This window comes from Metarhizium album (genome assembly GCF_000804445.1).
Source record: "Metarhizium album ARSEF 1941 chromosome Unknown scaffold_2, whole genome shotgun sequence".
Lineage (NCBI taxonomy): Eukaryota > Fungi > Ascomycota > Sordariomycetes > Hypocreales > Clavicipitaceae > Metarhizium > Metarhizium album.
Window position 1 is genome coordinate 1590658 of NW_024467576.1, and position 14939 is coordinate 1605596.

A 14939-nucleotide genomic window follows, 5' to 3' on the forward strand; every position below is an offset into this window, starting at 1 on the left:
TTGGTGCCAGAACGTAGACACCATCGGCCCTGCGCGGCCTTTTGCCATATCAGTCCGCTGGGCCCAGGAGGGTGAAGCCTCGCAAGCCGCCAGGGAGCTACTATTGGGCAGCCTTGTTGAGCCGGGTTCCGCCGCAAATGTGACGGTGTTTGTGGTCGCAAGCGTCAGTGCTGACTTGACGTTGCTAGGGGCTGTTTCCAAAGAAAGCGCGCGCAGGTCCCGCGACAATTGTCGGAAAAGCCATCGACTGAGTACTCTGTGGCTTGTGAAACATGTTCAACGGCGTGGGGAAGGAGTCGACCGCCAGGGGTGCGCAGTCCCAAACCCGAATCATCACGTACTCTGGAGTCTTGCACGAAAAGACAGGAACGTACGAGCACTTCAACTCGGTAGCAATCAGCCTGTGCTGAGACGCCATCTTTGCCCGCCAAGTAGAAGCGGGAGCATGGCTTCCATCTTCTTTCGTGCTTGCCGTCCATGCGGCAACCTCGGTCACATGGTACAACAATGCCGCTTGTTCTCTGGATCAGCCACTAACCCGGGGTCGAAGAAATGTTTCCGGTAGTGTCTGGACCCGGAAACCTGGATCATGGGCGCGAACTGGTGCAACAACATCGAGCAAGGTTCTGTGTATGGAAAGCTTGTGGAGAGTGCCCTGTCCTGTCCTGTCCTGCAGGGGTCGCACATGGCCGTCGTCCTCTCGAGGCCGTCGCTCGCGCAACTTGCCAAGCCGCAGCACCGTCGGTTTCCGCTTCAGTCGGGTATTGCAGTATTCTTGGAGCCATACCTCGTACCGTACTTGTAGAGAATGTTTGTTGCCGCTGAATACTGGAATCTGCCGTCCGTGTTGGGCTACCACAGGATTGGGTAATGACCCTAGGATTGCTGTTTATCCAGAGGCTTCGTTCAGGTCCACCCGGTTTGTGTGACACGGGTAGCGTGGCGCGGGCCCTTTTGGAAACCATTGCAACTAGTAGTAGTGCTCCGTAGTGGTGGTACTAGGAGTAGTAGTAGAAGTAGTACGTAGTAGTAGTGGTACCAAAGGAATCCATTTTTTCCTTTTTCCTTTTTCCTTCTTGTTATACTAATCCAAAAATACCAGGGTGACGAATCTGTCGGGACCGCTTGCAGGGTATCATGTGCACAGGCTCTTGAAGACGGGGAAACAAGTCGGGAAGCTATGATGAGGTCATGCCATTGAGACCCTGGCTGGCCGGCTTGCAGGCCAACGTCGGTCAGCAGCCTGCCTAGCTCACCCATCAGTTAAGTTACCTTCACTTCCTCCCTCGTCTGCCAGCCTGGCTATTCGTCGTGTGTGACCAGGGGGCGGCTATCAAACCACGTCCATGCATACAGACAGAGTATAGTGTCGTAATAGCTCCCGCTGTCAGTGCTTCGGTATGACAAGGTCCAGGTGGGGGGACTTATTTAAAATGGCCCTGGCTGCCAGTCTGCTGGGATCAAAGATATGTGGTGCGGAGTACTCCGTATTGTACAGATGAGATAGCAGTACCGTACTCCGTAGAGTAAGCACAATAACTCTGAAAACGTTGTCCGGAAATACGGCGAAGGTTTTGCTGCCATGGAGTCGATTCCAACCTCGGTGCTACAGGCGTTCCGAGCCTCTGGGCCGGCTCGAGCATCGTGTCAGCACAATGAAATGGCAGCTTTGTCTCCCTGAGTGGGTTCTGTTGGCGTTCAGACACCACGTGCATGAGTGCCTCGTTCACGGTCCACAATACCTGGGGTGGGAGATTTAACGTTGAAGGTGGCGCTGGTTTTTCGCGGAGAGTCAGCACCAACACAAGTTACACAAATGACTGCTTTCACCGGTGGCTGTTGCTTATTAGCGGCCCGAATATTCAATACTATTCATCGAGGCCGCCAACCCCAGGAATCGAGAAGACGTACCCCTGGCAACGGAGCGGTCCTGATCGATGAACCGTGCTACTGTTAGTTTGGAAAGTTTGCCATGTTTTGCTCGTCACTAGCCAGCGTCACCGTCACCGTCACCGTCACCGTCACCGTCACCGTCAGAGCCTGCGGCTGCGGTTGCGGCTGTTCAACTCGGTCGAGCATTGTGCGACAGTCCGACCGGGGCATGTTCCTACGTCTGTCTACTCTCCGTACACAAGAGGCGCCAGCCTTGTCTGTGCTCCGTGGGCTTGCCACCGATGAGGCGAGACCGGGATGCTGGGGTAGGTTGCCAGTTGCCAGTCTTGTGTGTCTTGGCCGAGGCCATCGAAAGGATGCCAATGCCTTGTCCGGACTCTGTACTCGTCGAAGCCGTGTTGTTGGATAGTGTTTGGAGGCCCCATCCGAAAAGATTCGGCGTTGCACGGGCCTGACATGGCAAATTGACGGCCGGCGGTAGTGGTCACTGGTAGCAGGGAGGAATGGATGAATGAGAACAGGCCAGGCAGGCCAGGGAGCCTGACGGTTTGATCAAGACTCAAGAGGCCAAATGGGCCAGACGACAAAAGGGGCCGTCTGCGCAACCAGCCCGCCGTACATCGTCCAGTGGATGGAGGTGCATGGGAGAGGGTTGGCATCTCGAGTACCGAGAAATCATCGTCTGTCTTGGCCCGTCTTGAATTGTCTTGTCTCACTTGGCCTTGGTCTTGTCGTGCTTGCGTTGACAAACAGTCCTGTCTGTCTGTTTGTCTGTCGGTCGGTCGATCGGTCCTTCGGTCACGTCAGCCAACACTCGTCGGTCGGCAGTGACTGCGGACAATATCCTACCTGGCATGACTTTCGAGCGTTGCAACGTGGTGCTGCTGCGCGCATTTCGACCTGCTTGGACGTTTGCCCTGCAGCGACGAATGTGCATGTACGTGCAAGGGACGACCATCACGGTGCTCAATGCCAAGCTGCCTTTGCCAGCAAGCTTCCCTTCCTTCCCTCCCTTCGACCTCTCGTCAGGCACCAACTACGTACCTCGAGCGTCGCGGCTTAGGAAATAACGACAGCATCGTCATTCCTCCCCTCTCGTCTCAAGCCTCCAAGCCTCATGGAGGTCTGGTTCCCCGTCTCAAGCCGTCAACCGCCCGAATAAAAGGGGCTGCATGATGTGCGTCAACTGTTCCTCGTAAGTGTGCCTCGGCCATGGGAATAACTACCAATCACGGCAACAACCATCTGGTCCCTGGTCCCGCCTGGCGCTTCCTCCTGTACATGGACTCCGCACCGCGTCATGATTGGGCGTCGGCCTTGCCTAAGCGCCATGGCACCCACTTCAGATGCACCTCGGGCCAATCCGAGCCAAGAAGCGGCTCACCACCACGTCCAGCGCGGTTATCCTGCATGAGCATCATGGCCGCGACCAGCCACCAACGCATCCAACTGGTCTGCAAATCAGGAAATGTCGGCGGCAGCTGATGTGCGCGCCCGGGCGCGTCACGTCCAGCGGTGCTCGAACATGGTCCAACATCTATAACACCGCCGGCTTCCCCTGCTCCAGGTAGACAGACGATGGCAGCATGGCAATCTAGTCTTGTTCTCCTTCTTTTTGCAGTATTCTCCCTGTTTCCTTGCCTCGCCGGCGGGATTTCCGCTCACCAAGCCTTCTCGCCTTTCGCACAAGCCTCTCCGTCCGTTTCGGAAAGTGAAATAAAATAAAAAGAGAACAACAATGTCGTCGAGCCTGAAAAACGAGCTGTCATCGTCGGATTTCGAAGTCGACGCCAACGAGATGCAGTCTCGCTCCCGGGTGCAGAGGGCCAAGCTCATCCATGGTCTTCGGACCGGATTGACCGCCTTGGCGCTCGTTGCTGGCATCGCCGTCCTGGGCCTCTCCGCAGATGCTCTGTCTGTATACAATGCCACGTACTTGCCGGCCGACTTTTTGTTGCCTCTCTGGCCGGAGAACTTTGACATCGGGCCCACCACTTCGTTGGTTGCCGGCAGCGCGATGGTAACGGCCATGAATGCCGTGTCCTTGGTCGCGAGCAAGAACAAGCTTGTGAGTCGTCGTCATTGCGCGTGTGTACGCCCGAGGTCGTTTGCGTCATCTTCTGACGAGAATTCGCTCCCCCCCTTCAGGTTCGAGGTAGACTCGTGGCTCACTCGGCGGCCATTCTTGCGGCCCCCGTTGTTGCCTTCACCGCCTCCCTCGTCACCGTGGTCTTCTTCTACGCCATCAACGCCTCCGCGTCGGTCGACTCCCTCCACAGCTGGACCTGTCGCTGGAGAAGCGTTCCCATGTACACCCGTCCCTACTTTGGCACCTTGTGCAGAGAGAGCCAGGCTGCTGTTGCCCTGTCTGTGCTTCTGGTGCCCCTGGAATTGATCATCTTGGTGACGGCTTACTTGCAAGCAATGATGGAGAAGAAGATGCAAGTCGTCTGCACTTAGGAAATGCCTCGGATCCCTCGAGCACATGGCGCACATCAGTGATTACGTTTTGCCCTTTCTTCACGCTGGCACAGTGGCACGCTATACTCTGACGTTTTTGCAAGGGGAATAAAGCTGCTGAATGGCCAGCCACGTCTCGAGCCTGTTCTGTCTTTTGTCCGTTCCTGAAGTAGATTGGAGTCGGATATCTTGGCAACCTGATAAAGTTATTCTTTTTGCTCAAAAAAATCAAAATCGGTCTAGTTTTCACATCTACCGAGCCCCGTGAGTCCATGGCCAACCACAAACCTCGTCGCTCCGGTTCCATCAGCTTCGTGGGCAAGTTTAGACGATGGCTCGTGGCACACACACATGTTTCAGCAGCAGTGTCACGACATGGGAGTAATGCGAGTCATCTCGTAAACGATTGCGTTCCTATTCCCTGTCCAGATTCCTACGCCCTCTGTGCCATCCACAGCGGATGGAAATCACATGGCGCGAGCCTCGGGTTGCGAGGCTCTCTCCATTCACATGTATCGTTGTTTGTTGCGTTATTGCGGCCGTTACAGGTTCATATCTACGCCGACCTGTCTTCCATTCTCTCACTCGGGCGCCACGCGCTTTCAGATAGCTTCCACAGCCGTTCTGGATGGTCTAGTAGCCGGCAGATTCCTCCGTCTTCGTGCCTCGCTCCACGTTGCATTATCTCAAGAGGACCTAGAAGTGACATCGCCGCTGATGTGCTGCGGTTGCTTCCGTTTCTTAGTGGAGTTTCGAGAAAATCGCCTTGAAAATGGCAGATGTTTCCTCTCCAGTCTCTCGACGAGCGCCGTCTCCGGCTGCAGATGGGCTCTATGTGCCGACTCCTATCGTGGACGATGCCTCTCGGCGCACCCCATCCCCTCAGCTTGCCTACGCCGACAGACGAAATCCCCAACACATGCGGCGGTCCAGTCTGGAGCCGGTGCTGGAGGGCGAGGCGAGAGCGCCGGACAACAGACGTCACAGCGTCGGCCATGACCCTGGCAGCGCCCTGCCGAGGCCGAACCTGGCGAAACCGCGCGTGCCTATCTCAGGGAGGCCGGCTCATGGCAGCTCTATTGGTCTTCGGCGTGAATTTATCCTGCCAAGGGAATCGCCGCTCTCTGTCGAGGTCAAGACCAGCGTTGTGGTATGGCATCTCCGTCTCGCACCGGACAAACAGTACGATGCTGACTAGGCTCAATCAATCAAGATCACCAACGAGTACCTCTTTATGAATGAGCTTGCATACCACTTGTCCATCCGCTACAGCCGCCCCATGAGCTCCATCGTGATATCTTTACAACACGGCATGTGTCTGCTCTTCGGTGGCTCATTTGATCCTGCATATATCATGACGGTCACTGCATTGCCGGATCAGGTCATGGCCAATGCGAACAGACGGAATACCGCGTTATTCCAATCCCATCTCCAGCAAGCCCTCAGGGTCACTCCAACACGCGGCCTTGTCCTATTCGTGCCAATTGTCGAGGAACGTCTGGGCTACGGCGGAGAGACGCTGGCCGCGGCGGTGGGAGCATCAGCTGGGGACGGCAGAAACGGAGAGCGGCAACAGTTCAAGGTGAGCATCCTGCCGTGTCTCTCTCTCTGGTGTTGATTTCAACATGTCTGATCTTGTCTGGTCGTAGGCTCTGCGGAAACCTGCATCGATGAACCCCATGGTGTCTCGGCGAAACGACAATACGGCGCCGCCCGTTGCAGTCATGCCACCTGCAGTGGCCCCCAAGAATAGTATCGACATGGTGACTTCATCAGGAACGAAAACAAGGAACAAAAGAAAGGCTTTTATGCAAAGCCTGTTCACGAGATCACCAAAAGAGTAGCAATGAGCTATTTCTTTGGCCCAATTGAGGGCTTCCATTCATCGAGACGTGGCAACTTGTATATGGAGGCGCTGTCAGCATCTGAAGGTGGGTAGTGGTAAATGCCATGATGGCGGATGCGTGCATAATGTGACCAGTCTTGGGTGGTCTGTTGTCCTAGGATACAGACCGACCAGAGGGCCGGGTTGCTTTCATGGCGATAGTTCGTCATGCCATGACATGACGCTCGATACGAGGAGGCTCGGACGAGTTGGCTGCTGAGTCCTGAATCCCGATCACCCGGCTGTTGACAAGGGTAGAAGAATAGACGCGATGGTACTCCGTACTCCGTAGTCCGTACTCGGTAATGTGCAATTGATGCCCCTGCACGTATGAGGTATGAGGTGGGCGATTTCCGTCCTCGTTGCCGGCCAAGTGCTTTGTGCCACGATGAAGCTGGGCATCAAGCTTGAGATTGCCGCGGACAAGATGTCGTCAGGTCGGCATTTCCTGCACGAGGCGCCAACCGGACATGGACCTGCCTTGCCTTGCCTTGCCTTGCTTGGCTTTGCATCTTCGTTTGATTGCCGGCCCACAATTGACCGCCTGCGGAAGGCGCACACATGGCACGGGCCAATCACAATCACCCTCTTGTCTCCTGCCAACAAAGCCAGCCAGCCAACCCGCCCTATAATTCATTACCCCGAATGTTGAGAGCAACTCTTCATCCAATTAGCCAATAGCTGCTTCCATCCTCAAAGCTTCATCGTCAATCCGCCTTGAACCTCCTCATGTGCTTGCTCTCTCTGTCCATGAGGCCTCTAGGTGCACCATCAACCATCGCCATCTCATCCACAGAGCAATCCGCTTCAGCAACACTCCCGGGCGCCCCCAAGGCCACGCCACACGGCGGTGCATCTTCCTGGACTTGATAACCAACATACTCGGTTGTGTACGGAGTGCTACTTACTCTCCCTCTCCGTCTTGGTCCTGACCCTGGGGCCTATTCCAACCTCGCTTGAGCTTCAGCTTGACCGCCGACAACCCCTGGTCATATATCGGCTGCACGGTTCTATCTTGGCCCAAAATCACCTGGACTCGCAGACTCGCTCGTTCGCCCGACTCTTCAAAGCGCCTGCTTGGGTGTCCCGGAGAGCCCCAGGCTATCTCCCAACCATTGGGATCGCCGCCTTGCCAGAATGGAGGTGAGTGACTTGCATGCTCGCACGTCCTGTTAATGTTTTCTCTGCACACTGGTGCAAGCCACTGCCTGCTTCGTTTCCATTAGGTGCGCAGAGGGGAAAATCACCGTTGGGCTCGCAAGTTCGGCAACAGCTAAAGATTCGACGCTGGCCCTCGTCTCTTCCTCATTGTTTTGGCTCGGTTCAACTCCGATACCCTTTTCAAGCTGCCGAGTGGCGTGCTCGACAGGGGTTACACAGCGGCACCATTGGCTTGCATCTTCGCTTTCTGGCCACTCCACGACGAAGACTTTCCTTTGCATCGTGTGGCCGGGCTGGCGTGATGCAACTAGTGGACTGTCCATGCTGTTGCAATTTCGCTGCTGCATCGCACCGTATGCGACTTCTCGTCGGGTTCCATGACGATCTGGAGGCCGATGCAAGGATATCTCCGTCATGGGTCGACCACGTTGCCTCGCGCCTCGCGCCGAGCCTCAACGACGTACTGCTCCGAGGGTCCTTGCTCAATTGATTCTGATCTGTCCAAATGACTCGCCGTACGCCTGGTCGCTAGCGCATCCAGGTCGGGACCAGACCAAGCAGCGTGGCTTGTATCGCTTAATATAAGATGACAACACGACAAATACCGGCCACTGCCTTGCCCCGGGAGCTCTCATATCTCAGATAATCCCGAGTCTATCGCTTCTCGTGAGACTGTGGCGGCCGCCTTGGGTGACGAAAACCCATACGTCTTGGCCATTTGGGTAGCAACATTCATTTGGCCTCGTGACATGGCACTCGCACTTGTAAGAGTTGTGTTGGCTGTTGTTTGGTCGGGTGGTGGACCATGACGAGAGTCTTGCCAGATATATTCGGCAAGCCGACCACTTTGCTATTGGCATTTGCTTCACTCTTCGCCCAAGCTGTCAGCAAGCGCTGGCTCAACTGGTGGCTATTAAGTTTGCCATTGTCCGTTCTTCATTCGTGATCTTGTGCGCAGTACCTCAACACTTGCCTTTGATACATGCTTTGCGATGACGCTCAACCCCCCTCTACGCGAAACCCTGCTTGCAGAATTGGGCGACGATACCAATCTAACAGCCCGTTCATCCTCTGGCATCATGAGTCCAGCCGAACTAATCTTACAACGTATCCAAATACAGTCCTCTACTGGCGCGCGAAACAAAGATGCTGCTAAACGGGCCGCAGCTGCAAAACGCGGCCAATCCACCTTGGCTTTGGCTCCCAAGGGAAAGCCTAGGCTTCTATTGATGGGCCAGAGAAGGCGAGTGCTGTTCGTCTCAGTAAGGACGGTAATCATCGTACTAACAGCTCTGCAGGAGTGGAAAATCCTCCATTTCGAGCGTTGTGTTTCATAAGCTACCTCCCAATGAGACCCTTTTCTTGGAGTCGACAGCACGGATACAGAAGGACTCTATGGCGTAAGAAACCATGACTTTTTATTTTCAGCCCATTGAGCTGCTAACAAAACCGCTAGATCCTTCATGGACTTCCAAGTCTGGGACTTTCCAGGGCAAATTGATGTTTTCGACAACGCCAATTTTGATGTGGATGCCATTTTTGGTGAGATTGGCGCCCTCATCTGGGTAATCGATGCCCAAGACGACTATCTCGAGGCCGTGTCCCGCCTCAACGCCACCATCCTCTTCTTGCAACGCGGCTACCCCAATATCAACATTGAAGTATTTATACACAAAGTCGACGGCCTTTCCGACGACTACAAGCTTGATATCCAGCGCGACATCACCATCCGCATCCAAGACGAATTGTCTGATCACGGATTCGAAAACGCGCCGGTTACATTTCACCTTACATCCATTTACAACCATTCCATTTTCGAGGCCTTTAGCAAAGTCATACAGAAACTCATTCCTCGCTTAGGGACGCTCGAGTCCATGCTTACCAATCTCTGTCGAACCTGCCGCTTTGAAAAGGCATATCTGTTCGATGTGCTTTCCAAGATTTATATTGCTACGGACAGCGCAACGGCCGACATGGCAAGCTACGAGATTTGCAGCGACTACATTGATGTCATCATCGATATCACAGAGGTGTATGGCACGTGGCAGCGTAGTGACGAGAATCTTAAGAAATTGGAAGGAGACCCATGGAATGCCAAACTTGATGAGCAGATTGGCTGTCCTACGGCTGAGAGCTGTCTCGTTTTGCACGATAGCAATAAGCCCATTATGTTGAGGGAGGTGGACCGTTACTTGGCCCTGGTTGCCATCATGAGAGATGATTCATACGACAGAATGCCCTTGGTCAACATGAATGTCGAGGCCGTCGTGGAGGGGTTGACAGAGTTCTTCAACATTACGAAACCACGAAAGTAGCGTCACCAGAGCCGACCCATGTGGTGATGCACGACTCCAAATGTATCATCATGATAGGATGTCACGCCGACAACTTTGGATATTTCTCATCGCATACAGCGACTTGATGATTGATGGTCTATTTCACATGTCTTTACTGAGGGTTATCACAACTGGTATCACTGCGGGATTGTAAACGTCCGCCACGTCGTCCTGTTACTCGACAACATGTAAATTCTGATTGGAAGCTCTCCTCGAAGGTCGGTCTTGTCGTGGACTTCCATTCGAACAGGTCGCATGGCGTACTCTGTAGGAATGACAAACTCTTGCAAACCGGCTAGCCCGACAGTTGGTATCTCATCCGAAGATGAGTCGTAGGCCTTGTATTTGAGGTGCTCGGATTCCACTGGGGCCAGTGCGACGATGGAATTGTTATCTGATTGGAATTAGAAGGTGCCAAGATGTCGAGAATGGTACAGGGGTGAGGGGAAAACAAAAGAATCAGGCACAAGTACCAGTTTGAGTACACAAAAGGACCAAGGTCTCGTCATTTAAAAACTTCAAGTCGACCAATTTCCTGTCTTCAAGACGAATGCACGTCGACGTAGTCTGCGGGTTACTGCTGATGCCGTTCTTGATGTCGACACCAGACCGAAATAGGTAGACTGCTCTCCATTAGAGATGTGCTTTATCTGTTGCACGCGGCTACTGTATACTTGCCCCTATCGCTGGATGACTTTGATGCTAGCGCCATATATATCCTTCCTGTCTGTACACTGGTTAGTTTTGTACCTATTCTGAATCAAGGGGCGAAAATTCGGGCGACTTGCGTTTTTGCTAGTATGGCATATTCGGGTGTCCATCAGTGTGATGGGTTGGCCGATGGACAGCCTGACAGCCCTGCCGAACCGCACGCTTCGCTTCGTAGCTTCTGCCATATCCTTGAATAGTTGGTTGGAGCAAGTCGTCACGTACGATACCAAGAAGCCTACGTGCTGGAGAGCTCTTCGGGATGCTTGGCCGGACTCTTGTTTCCTCAGCTGCGCGTCAAGGATGGATAACAGGCCGACACCGTCTTCGAGGTGAGCCAAGTCGGCCCGCCAGTCTTGCTGCGAGACCTCGTCAAAGTACACGTGCAGTGGGCTGCTTGTGAGATATCTCTCAATGTACGTGAGAACCTTTGACGTGTCCAGAGTTGCCTCTTTTTCAGTGAGCTCGTCTGCTGCCGTGCTGGATGAAGCCAGACGATCAATCTGAAATCGTAGCCATGTGGAAAACGCGTTGAAATGCTCCAGCTCGTCCATCACGTTGGACAGTATCTTGTGGCCAACCAAGCTGAGACAGCCGATTATGTCGAGAAGCCGGCTAATTTGAGTCACCGAGTATCCAATATCGTCTCTGTCGTCGTGGAACTGGGCCAGACCGCGCAGACGACTGAGGATAATGGCACAGCGCTCCAATGCTGGGAGAAAATTCTCGTGCACTAGGCTGCGGAGATTTTCGAGGCCAGAGACGACGGCCTTGTCCCATCGCTTGTGGCCCTGTTGGAAGACTTGGCGTTAGAGTACATACAGCGCTCTCGCGTCGGAGGTTGGAAAAGCTCGTACACGTTCTGCGAGACTATCGACCAGCCATTCTCGCACCGGCTCGTACGCGTGTCCAGTCACCACGGTGTGATACAGTGCTGGGACGATGCCCCGGGGCCCGCTTGGAAGCTCTTCCAGATCCCCCTGCACACTGCGCAGAAATCGGGTAGGTAGCTCTCGCGTATTCTTCCACTCGACTTGCATGTGCAGTTGGGTTTGTCTGATATACCGAAGCAGTTTCTGGAGCGTCGTCAACTTGGATGCCAACAGGCACAGATTAATCGGGGACGAAGAAATGAAGGGGAGATCCATCGGGACTAGATGGAGGTGTTCCGGCTCCGTCCGTGTACGCGCAAAGACCAGAGCGTGTGTTGTTAGGTGCGGATGGGCGGCGTGAGAAATCATGTACGGCGTGCCTGGCGAGTCCGACACGGGACTGGAGAATGCTCCAACAACGAAGGAGTCGTAAATGTTTAGCTGCAGCTTGCCGTCGTCGGTCCCCACGGCCATGATGTTGACTTGATCATACTCCTCCCGCCTGGGCGGCTGGAACAAGAACTCAATCCCTGTCCGTAATGTGAATACGGTTGCATCATCACTGGAAACAGTCATGAGCCTGCTGTGCACTTTTTGCCCAGGGAGTGAGACGGGCGATCAACTCACTCTGCGCCAGCACTACTGGTAGGCAAGGGACTGATCTTGGGTAAGGCGGTGTCAACCTCGAGGAAGGCGAGCTCCTGGGGGAGGTTGGGAGGCAAATCGCCGTCCGAAGCGGTTCGATCTCGGGACAAGCCATGACTGGAGCGTATTGGAAGGTCCCGCGGCGATGTGCTTGCGACACTGCAGCTTGCCCAGCCGATACAGGAGATGTTGGCGTCGGTCCCTTCGCACACGGGGATGTGATGAGCAGCTTTGTTAGTCTCCAAGCCCACGAGCCTGACAACGCCGTCGCTCCATCCCACTGCTAGGAATTGACCTGATTCGGGTCGTGTGAGCCGCGTCTGTTCAGATTCAATGTTGTCAACATGCAGAGAGGCCGCCTCCGGGGCTTACCATCTGGTTTCCACGTCACCGTCACCACTTGTGGCGGCTGCGTGCCCGGCGCCGGCGCCCCAACTTGGTGGCTTCTGGAAACAGCTTGACGGGGCGGCCTGAAAACGAAGAGACTTCTGTCGGTGGCATCCCACGTGGCGGACAGGTCGAGCGTGGGACAACTCGACGGGAAACCCACGGGGGCTCTGGACTCGAGCTCAGTCTCGCTGTGAAGCGCGAGTCGCCTTGGCTCGGCCATACGTTCGTTATCACGGTCGACGGAGCGCCGTCTCAACGAGTCAAAGAGGGGACTTTCGCGGCACAGCCCATAGCTACGGAGCGGCAATATCGTGTCGACACCAGTTGCTGCGTCGAGGTCGACGGCGTGAACAGAGATGGATGGGGTGACTTGAATGGTGAGGTTGGCGGTGTTTTGGAGTTGGAGCTGCCCAAATCGACCGACAGACAAACGAACCCCACCCATGCAATGCATATGCATGGTTTGTCCGTCCACGTTCGACTTGACTTACTCGTTTTTTGGTCCTTACTATTTTCCTCCTCTTCCTTAAAAGAGCAAAAAGTCTATTATCCCAGGCTTCGAAAATACATCCCATCACACTTGTCGAACCGACTTTTTGTTTCTTCAATCATGTGGCCTCACCGCCGACTGACCCTCACTACGCCTGCGTCGTCTTGTGCAATCATGACAAATTGTGCAATCATGACAAAATACGAATCTCCTTGCTATTGTATTGAAAACTAGCCCTCGAGTCCCTTCACCCTCTTCATGTCTACTCGACAGAGTAGTTGTCTGCGGTAGACTTGACCTCTTTCGAGAATGCAATCTCCTCATCCTCCTCCAACAGGGATACCTTTTTGACCTGTACGTCGAGTTAGCATCTGCCCGCCGCCCAACTTCTCCTGTTGCTTGACAAGACTCACATCAACATCGACATATGGTGTCGTCTTGCTGAACCTCACGGTCATGGGGAAGAAATCGTTCTCATCACTCCCCTCAGCCTCGAATTCAAAGGCACCACTGGCGTTCTCATCATCCACCGAGCCGATATTCCATTCCAGCACATCTCCAGAGACCTCGTAGGCCGCGTCAAAGCTAGACACGACCGGCTCGTTTCCAGAGTAGGGCATGACAACGCTGACATCTCTCAGAGCGTCGCCGCCGCTAAGCTCATATTCCACTGTGACATTGTATTTGCCACCATTGTCGTTGATCCACACAGTGAAGGTGATGGGACACGACCTGGTGTCGTCCGGCTTTGGTGAGGCTCTCCATCGCAAGACAGCAACTGAATTGTTGACGGGGAACCCACGTGCTGTGTTGCTCATCTGAATCGTCTTGGACCCGTTGAACAAGTTCTTGTCGACATTGGGGTGTGTACGGAATTGCGCGCCGTGGGATGTGACGGCCTGCAGGCCAAGCTTGATCTTGGTGAGACTGGGATCGGAGATGCGAAGAGAAAGATCGCCACTGATGGACAATGACTTGACAGCACCTTCTCTGGAGAGGCTGGCGCTAATCGACTCAGAGATGGTGACATGAACAGCATCGCGATCAAGAGTTGATGAGACCCGGGCTTCCATGGCCTCGCCAGCAGCCGCCGCAGGAGCTACAAGCGGGCTGTCATCGATTTCGCCGCCCATGTCGCCGCGAACTCTCTCAAACATGTCCGTAGTCTTGGACTTCTTTCCTAGCTGCATGCCTTTCCCTTTGGGTGCAAGAGGCCTGAACGTGGGTTAGTTGGACACGGTCTAATAGGCAGAGCAGATTTGGAGATTGAACCAACTTGTTATATGTCTTGTTTTTCTCAGCCTCATATGAATTGTATGAATCGGTACCGCTAGGCCTGGAAGGAGGCGTGTATGTCGGATAAACCGGAGTTCGTGGCATTCCACGGCTACCCCTGGCAGACTCCTTACGCTGCATCTCAAGTTGCTTGGCCTTTCGCTTTCGCTCCTCAGCAGCCTCGAGCTCTTTGTTCTACAAATGGCATTAGTATGCGAGCGGCAAAGAAACCGCTAAAAAGCCATGTCATGACAGCGAATGACGGCTACAATGGCAGACGTACTCTAGCGATGATCTCCTGAATGCGCTCCTCATGGCTTTCCATTTCCAAAAAGGTCTTGATCTGGCTCATTGTGAGGTTTTCCCGGTACCCAAGCGTGACCACCTCATCAAAGGCACTGAGAAGTTCGTAGGCATTTCGGACAATCTCTCTTTCGTCAAGCGTTCGACATGCGCTGGTGACGACCTGAGCGAACAGGTGGAGGGAGTCGATGTCCTGGAGAATGTTGGACTGCTTGTTGGTGACGAGGACCATGTAAAGCTCGTCAAGAGGCTGATAGACAAATCGAACATTGTCCTGCTCGACGGTGGTGTGCTGGGTGCTGCTGTCGGCCAGCTTTGGGAATGAGGCGAGGAGGGCTTCTATCCGCGATCGTGGCATCTCTCGAAACTGGCGGGAAAGGACAGCTTTCCCGCCGCGGGTGCAGATTGACGCCGCGAGAACGACCTGGCGGCAATTAGCAAAGATGGAAATACCGTGGAAGTTCTCGACAATGCTGCGCGTACCATCTTGACAGTTCGAATATGACAATTTAGGAACGTTG

General features: G+C 54.2%; 5 protein-coding genes across 5 annotated transcripts; 3 read left to right on the forward strand and 2 right to left on the reverse strand.

Annotated features, from left to right (window-relative positions):
* Positions 1-3631: 3631 nt before the first annotated feature.
* Positions 3632-4353, forward strand: MAM_01593 (uncharacterized protein; the record flags this gene model as incomplete). Its single annotated transcript, XM_040820392.1, has 2 exons — positions 3632-3961; positions 4042-4353. The coding sequence occupies 2 exons, from the start codon at positions 3632-3634 to the stop codon at positions 4351-4353; spliced, it is 642 nt and encodes a 213-aa protein (XP_040681880.1).
* A 772-nt stretch (positions 4354-5125) lies between these two features.
* MAM_01594 (MIF domain containing protein) lies at positions 5126-6197 on the forward strand (the record flags this gene model as incomplete). Its single annotated transcript, XM_040820393.1, has 3 exons — positions 5126-5503; positions 5552-5935; positions 6003-6197. The coding sequence occupies 3 exons, from the start codon at positions 5126-5128 to the stop codon at positions 6195-6197; spliced, it is 957 nt and encodes a 318-aa protein (XP_040681881.1).
* Positions 6198-8391: 2194 nt separating this feature from the next.
* Positions 8392-9714, forward strand: MAM_01595 (Gtr1/RagA G domain containing protein; the record flags this gene model as incomplete). Its single annotated transcript, XM_040820394.1, has 3 exons — positions 8392-8651; positions 8698-8799; positions 8856-9714. The coding sequence occupies 3 exons, from the start codon at positions 8392-8394 to the stop codon at positions 9712-9714; spliced, it is 1221 nt and encodes a 406-aa protein (XP_040681882.1).
* A 158-nt stretch (positions 9715-9872) lies between these two features.
* Positions 9873-12810, reverse strand: MAM_01596 (WD40 repeat-like-containing domain protein; the record flags this gene model as incomplete). The annotated part of the gene is made up of 6 exons (XM_040820395.1): positions 9873-10129; positions 10209-10358; positions 10469-11234; positions 11301-11877; positions 11943-12255; positions 12333-12810. 6 exons carry the CDS (start codon positions 12808-12810, stop codon positions 9873-9875), a joined length of 2541 nt encoding a protein of 846 aa, XP_040681883.1.
* Positions 12811-13102: 292 nt separating this feature from the next.
* MAM_01597 (Longin-like protein) lies at positions 13103-14904 on the reverse strand (the record flags this gene model as incomplete). Its single annotated transcript, XM_040820396.1, has 5 exons — positions 13103-13192; positions 13254-14055; positions 14117-14310; positions 14399-14842; positions 14902-14904. The coding sequence occupies 5 exons, from the start codon at positions 14902-14904 to the stop codon at positions 13103-13105; spliced, it is 1533 nt and encodes a 510-aa protein (XP_040681884.1).
* Positions 14905-14939: the final 35 nt, after the last annotated feature.